General features: G+C 37.9%; 1 protein-coding gene across 1 annotated transcript in view; it reads left to right on the forward strand.

Annotated features, from left to right (window-relative positions):
- CANX (calnexin) overlaps window positions 1-7,359 on the forward strand; it is an 18,104-nt gene that overhangs the window by 4,771 nt on the left and 5,974 nt on the right. Inside the window, exons 7-11 of the mRNA XM_007953412.2 lie at window positions 307-496; window positions 3,811-3,924; window positions 4,225-4,381; window positions 5,474-5,689; window positions 6,550-6,669. Of these exons, the coding sequence (XP_007951603.1) occupies window positions 307-496; window positions 3,811-3,924; window positions 4,225-4,381; window positions 5,474-5,689; window positions 6,550-6,669 (797 nt within the window). The remainder of the gene's footprint in view (window positions 1-306; window positions 497-3,810; window positions 3,925-4,224; window positions 4,382-5,473; window positions 5,690-6,549; window positions 6,670-7,359) is intronic.

Consider the following 7,359-nt stretch of genomic DNA (forward strand, 5'->3'; position numbering starts at 1 on the left):
CTCAGTATTGTATATGCAAAGGGGTTCATATTTGTTGTAAATGAAATCTTTTTTGTTTTTAAAATTTTAACTGTCATTTGTTCTTTTTTTGGGAGGGGGAGTAGAGGAACTAGCATTTTACATTTTATGAGCAAAAGGGAGTTAACTTGCCAAGGCCTTATAGTACATTTAAAGCTATGTTCTGACTCCAGTCTTAACTGCATGCTTATATGCTGCTTCCTTCTGTAAGAAGTCACGGTCTTTTGTGTTGTAGTAAAGAGCTCGGGATGAGTAGATAAATGATCTTTTTTACTGCTTTTTTTTCAGTCTTGAATCCAGATAATAGTTTTGAGATATTAGTTGACCAGTCTGTTGTGAACAGTGGAAATCTGCTGAGTGACATGACTCCTCCTGTAAATCCTTCACGTGAAATTGAGGACCCAGAAGACCAGAAGCCTGAGGACTGGGATGAAAGACCAAAAATACCAGATCCAGATGCTGTCAAGCCAGATGACTGGTGAGTCTTTGAGTGCTAGGGAGTATTTTGTATATTCCATGTGGCTTAAACAACCAAATGTTGGTTGAGTAAGAGCTGATACTTTGAATTACCTACGATGCAGTCTGAACTAGGAAAAAATGTAGGTGACTAGCTGTAAAGAGGTCCTAGTGATCATGTGGATTACATCACTGTTTCATTGTTGTTTGCCACTGAATCGATTATGACTTGTAGCAACACTATACAATAGAGTAGAACTACCCCATAGGATTTAGGCTCTAACCTTTATGGAAGCAGATCACCAGCTCTTTGTCCTGTGAAGCTCCTAACCTATCAGCAGCCACATGCTTAACCATTGTACCACCAGGACTTCTTATCACTGTTTTATAAACCACAAATTGGTGAAATTACATATTAATTTTTTTTCCCCCATTTGTTTGAATTATACCCAGAAATAAGGAGCTCTGGTGGTGTAGTGCCTAAGGCATTTGACTGGTAATGAGAAGGTTGGCAGTTCAAACCCACCAGCCGCTCCACAGAAGGAAGACTGGGCAGTCTATTTCCATAAAGATTTACCACTTTGGAAACCCAAAGGGGGTTGCTGTGAGTTGGAATTGACTCGATGGCAGTGAGTTTGGTTTTGGTTTTTATACTCAGAAATACCTGCTCTGTTTTGGGCAGTGATATACAAACCAAAAGGACATAGTCTGCCTACATAGAGCTCACAGTCTAGTTGCAGGACAGCCAAAGCAATTGAGTCTGTTGGAAGATGTTACAGGGTGATTAGAGCACTTGAGTATACCTAACCCAGGAATGCTTTCTTGGAGCAGAGCAAATCTAGATTGAGACTTGTAGGCCAGGTGAGAATTAACTAAGTGATGAAATGGTATTCCTGGTGGAAGGAAGAACTTTATTTGCAGAAGTAGAGGAACAGGAGTGAACTTGACCTGTATGAAGGAATTCAGTATATTGCCTTTTTATGTTGGATGTACATTGGAGAGTGATATGAAAGCCAGTGGTATCATACTCTTTTGGGCACATGTAGTAGTATATTTTAAGTCCAGTACAGTAGTTTTCAGAAATGTCAACAAATAAACAAAGGGAAATGATAAAACTGATCTTCCATTTGTAAAAGTATTCTCTTAGAGTTAGCAATTAAATTCTGGTTGATGTTCTTTCCTCCTCAAAGGTAAGCTATGTGTACAGGAATTTTTTTCTTTTTGTGATTTGGGTGAAAGTTTACAGAGCAAATTCACTTTCCATACAGCAGTTCACACACACATTGTCTCGTGACGTTGGCTACAATTTACTCCAATGCAACAGCTCCCTTCCCACTTCCTCCAGATAGTTAACCTCTTCCCTGTGTCCATCCCTCCACGCACTCCTGCCCCCTGAACTGTCTCCCTGTACATAAACAGCCCTTCTTTCTCCCGTGATTGTTCTTTCCAAGAAGTGTATCTCTCTCAGGTACATGTTCAACTCTTATACCTGTCTTTTGTTTGGCTAGAAGCCAGAGCTGTGGGTTCAATTCCAGACCTGAAGGGCAGTTAGGGGTTATAGTCTCAGTGGTTCCACCAGGCTCAATCAGACCAGCAAACCTGGTCCCCTTTTTTTCCCAAATAATTTTGAGTTTTGTTCCACATTGTTCTCCCTTTCTATCCAGGATCTCCTACGTAGATCCCCCTCCAAGTGGTTGACAGTGGTAGCCAGGCACTATCTAGTTCTTCTGGTCTCATAGTTGTAGAGGCTGAGGATTGCATAGTGTACCAGTCGCTAGGACTAATTGTTTCCATGAATCTTTGGTTTTCTTCATTCTTCTTTGCTTTGGACGAGGAGAGACCCATTGTTGAATCTAGATGGCTGCTTGCAAGCTTTTAAGATCCCAGTCGCTACTAGCCATAATAGGTGGTGGAACAGTGTTTTATGTAGTATGTTATGCCAATTGAGCTTGATGTCCCTATGTACAGGCATTTTTTTGTTGTATTGGTATAACTCACATTTATTTGTACATTTGGTGAACATTAGATTTGGACTTGGCTTTATTCACTGTTACATTCTTAACTAACTAGAGTTGAGGTATAGATGTTATACAAATTCTTGAAGTTCTCAAATCATTTAAAACTAGCATAGTTCAAAAACAAGCTTAATTTTGATGAAGGATAGAAGGTGCCTTTGTTTACCAACTAAAGTGAGACTGTCTTACGTCTGATTTGAAAACTTAAATGAGGCATTTCTTGGTGATGTTTTTGGAGGAATTTTTTTTCCCTTACAGAGATATAATTCACATACCATAAAATCCACTTTTTTGAAGTTGTTGTTAGGTGCTGTTGGCTGTGACTCATAGCAACCCTGTGTATAACAACAGAATGAATGAAGTAAGTATACAGTGCACACAGTTCACTGTATACTTCTCTACTATCTAATTCTAGAACATTTTCATCATCCCAAAAAGAAACCCTGTATGCCATTACCTTTCATTTCCATTCCTCCTCTCAGCCTCTGGAAACCACTAATCTACTTTCTATCTCTACAGATTTGCCTGTTCTGGACATTTTTATTAATGGAATCATACAGTGTGGCCTTTTGTGTCAGGCTTCTTTGATTAGCCATAAAGTCTTTAGGGTTTATCCATGTTAAATCATGTATCACTATTTCTTTCTTTCTTTTTTTGTTTTTTAAATGCTTTAATAATGTTCCATTGCATGGATATATACTACATTTTGATGGTCACTTGGGTTTCTACTTTTGGGCTATCAGAAATAATGCTACTGTGAAGACACATCTACACATTTTTGTATGAGCATATGTATTTGTTTGTTTTGAGCATATACCTAGGAATGGAATTGCTGGGTTATATGGTAAGCAACTTTTTGAGGAATTTCCAACTTTCTCCAAAGCAGCTGCATCATTGTATCTTCCCACCAGCAGTGTGTGAGGATTTTTTTACAACCATCCTAGTGGGTATAAAGTGGTATCTCATTGTAGTTTTGATTTACATTTCCCTGATGGCTAATGTTATTAATGATAATGAATTATTTCCATGTGCTTATTGGCTATTTGTATTTGGAGAAATGTCTGTTCAGATCTTTGCCCATTTTGGAATTGGGTTATATGTCTCTTTGTTGTTGAGTTGTATGTGTTCTTTATGTATTTTGGATGTTAAACTTTTATCAGATACATGGATTCTAAATATTTCCTAGGAAGGACTATTTAAAATTTAGGTATTAAGTAAGACCTAAACATTTTCAAATTGCCCTGTTTTAGATTCACAGTGGGACTACATTGATTTTTTTTTGCCAGTGTTGTCATTCTTGGCTTTTTCTTTTCTCTTTAAGGGATGAAGATGCCCCTGCTAAGATTCCAGATGAAGAGGCCACAAAACCAGAAGGCTGGTTAGATAATGAGCCAGAATATGTACCTGACCCAGATGCAGAGAAGCCAGAGGATTGGTAAAAGCTTTAGTTTTACTTAACTTTCAGTTACCTAGTTTTTTACTGAAGGAAACCTTAAATATAGCCAAATGCCCAAATTTATGTGTAGAGCTTGATAAATTTAATTACATTTTCTTTCTTTTTTTTTTTTTTAATGAAACGCAAATCAAAAGGTACTGTTAGTGGAAATGCAGAAGTAATAGAAGACTTGATGTTTCATAGCATGACAATAAAAGCATTCTGTCAGTATCTGAGAGATTCACTGGGACTGCTGATGTGTCATAGAAACTATTTATAATGCTATTTATACCTCCACAGGGATGAAGACATGGATGGAGAATGGGAGGCTCCTCAGATTGCCAACCCTAAATGTGAGTCGGCCCCTGGGTGTGGTGTCTGGCAGAGACCTATGATCGACAACCCCAATTATAAGGGTAAATGGAAGCCTCCCATGATTGACAATCCTAACTACCAGGTTTGTGCTTCTTGAGGTTGATTTTTGTTGATCTTTTGGTATTCAGCTAAAATTTATCTGCAGTAAAGTTGCCAGGTTGATCACCAAATTCAGACTATTGAATTAAAAACAAAATTAACTTTGTATGTTGAGAGAGAATAGCTTTCATTGTTGTTTTGTAATGTAAATTTAAAAACAAAAAGAAAAGGAAAACTTGTGATTTGGGTACCCTGTTATTAAGGGGTGAGGGTGCTTCAGCTACAGGATCCAAATTTCAAGGTTGGCAGTCTGTGTGATGGGATGGAGAGAGGATTGGGATGGGGCTTGGAGCCTCAGTATCTTCAGTTATAAAAAGACTGTATGGCTCAAATGAGACAATAAGAATATAAATAATGATGTTTTAGATCTTTAAGCTTATATGGGAATGAATCCTTCAGACCCTTGTCTTCTGTTTCTATCCCAATAAAATTACTTAAAATAACTGGTTTCCACTTTGTCAAACTTAAAATATAAAATATAGGTATATCTCTATACACACACTGTATTTTTCTGCTTTAAAATATATTTCTAGTTGTGCAAACAACAAGATAAATTAAAAATTGTCATTTAGGTGGATTGCCAATTTGCCTTTTCCAATCAGTGCTGCAGTAATCATCCTTATATATATTGGGTGTATGTGTTAAGTGTTTCTTTAGGTAGTTTACTAGAAGTGAAATTGCTGTTGGGAGATCCTGTACATTTTAAGTCACCACTGAAAAAGCCTGTACTGACTTAAACACTCCCACTCCCATTAGCAGTTGGTAAGAGTGGAATCTGCTGGAATGGTCCAGGCAGAGCAAAGTAGTGGTTTGGAGCAAGGTCGTATTAGATGGTATTAGAAATAGAAAGAAGTTGGGAATCTAGAAATCTTAGCAGTAGGGCCTGCAAAACACCAAGCATAGTGCCTGGCCTGTCGCTAGCATTTATTACATTCTTACTGTTGCTCTTTTAAATTTCATGAAGTTGGCACTTATCTCCACTGGGCATACACAATTCATCACATAGAAGGTAAAACAAAATTTTGTTGAAATTATCTGAAATAATTTATTATTATTATTATTATAACTTTTCTAGGGAATCTGGAAACCCAGGAAAATACCAAATCCTGATTTCTTTGAAGATCTAGAACCTTTCAAAATGACTCCTTTTAGTGCTATTGGTTTGGAGCTGTGGTCCATGACCTCTGACATTTTTTTTGACAACTTTATCATTTGTGGTGATAGAAAAGTAGTTGATGATTGGGCCAATGATGGATGGGGTCTGAAGAAAGCTGCTGATGGGGCTGCTGAGGTTCGTGCTTGCTTGTTTCTTATGTTTTTGTATGTGTTATTGCACGTAACTAGTTGCTGCTTTTCAGAAAAGTTACCTTTTTTAGAGTTTCTGTTTTCCCTTATTGGGGAGTATTGACAAAAAAAGTATGCCAGTAAGTTGCTTGCTGAAGACAAAATACTGGGTTTTTAAACATGATTTCAATAGTCTAATATTTGTGTCATAAGGAGCTCTGGTGGTATAGTACTTAAAGCACTCAACTGCTAACAAAAAGGCTGGGGTTTCAAACCTACCAGCTGCTCCATGGGAGAGAGGCTGTGAAGATTTACAGCCTTGGAAACCCTATGGGGCAGTTCTACTTTGTCCTACAGGGTCACTGTTAGTTGGAATTGAGTCAGTAGCATTGGTTTGTTTTTTGTGTGTGTGTGTGTGTGTGTGTGTGCTGTGTATGTGCTGTGTGTGAGGTATGTTTTAATGTACTCTTAAATGTTGAATCTTGGTTTACCCAGTATATGGAATTTTCAAACAATTGGTCATGTGGCAGAGCTGGGAATTGAATTGGAGACCCAGAGACATTGAGATCAAGAAATTCTTCATTCACTGGTTCCTGAGGTTAAGGGAGCCTTTTCAGGTGATTAAGAAACTAGATATCACACTTAAAAAAGAGAAGTCACCTTATTGATAAGGAAAGCATGAAAATTGAGGCTTTTCTCTAATTCCCTTTGTACTTAATACAAACATCTTGACTTAAATTTTTTTTTTTTTTAATTTGTAAAGGAGGAGCCTGAGTAGTGTTATGCAGTAGTTGAACAGTAGGAGTCTTCAGCAGTATTTGGTGTCAACAGCCAGAACTTGCATTCAGTCCTGTCTTGTTTTTTCAGCCGGGAGTCATGGGGCAGATGATTGAGGCAGCTGAGGAACGCCCGTGGCTTTGGGTGGTCTACATTCTGACCGTAGCTCTACCCGTGTTTCTTGTTATCCTCTTCTGCTGCTCTGGAAAGGTATGAATTTTCTTTGGAATCACTTGTGATGTTAAAAATAACTAAAATAAATTTCTTCAAGTTTTATCTGTAGCAGCTCAGTCATGTCTGAGCCAGATTTGGTGTTGCCAAATAAAAGTCTAAAACTTGGAGTCACTAAACCTCAGTAGCCACTCATGGTGCCCAGATGGAAGTAGAATTTATAAGCCCCTTAGTTTCTAGTGTTATTTAGACCACCATATAATTAATACTCTCCTTAATTATCTAGCAGTAGCTTTCTAAAAAATATAAACTTGGATATAAATCAAGCCTTCTGGGCCCAGACCAGCTCTTACTTCTGGCATGGCTGTTTCTATTCTTACACTTTTGTAAATTGATTTTTCATTTCTTATCTCCTGCCATTCCCACCCTCAAAAAATACATGGTAGAATTCTCAGTTTTATTGTACGTTTTCTTGTGTAGGCCTTGTTTCATGAACTCCTTTTTTAATTGTGATTTGGGTGAGATTTACAGAACAAATTCACTTTCCATACAGCAGTTTACATATATTTTGTCTCATGACATTGACCACAGTTTACTACAATGCAACAGCTCCCCTCCCACTTCCTCCCCATAGTTACCTCTTCCCAGTGTCTATCCCTCCATGGACTCCTGCCCCCTAAGCTGTCTTCCTGTGCATAGGCAGCTCTTCTTTCTCAATGATTGTTCTCT

This window comes from Orycteropus afer, unplaced genomic scaffold (genome assembly GCF_000298275.1).
Source record: "Orycteropus afer afer isolate SDZICR_OR568_19922 unplaced genomic scaffold, OryAfe1.0 scaffold00393, whole genome shotgun sequence".
In the NCBI taxonomy this organism is placed as follows: Eukaryota; Metazoa; Chordata; class Mammalia; order Tubulidentata; family Orycteropodidae; genus Orycteropus; species Orycteropus afer.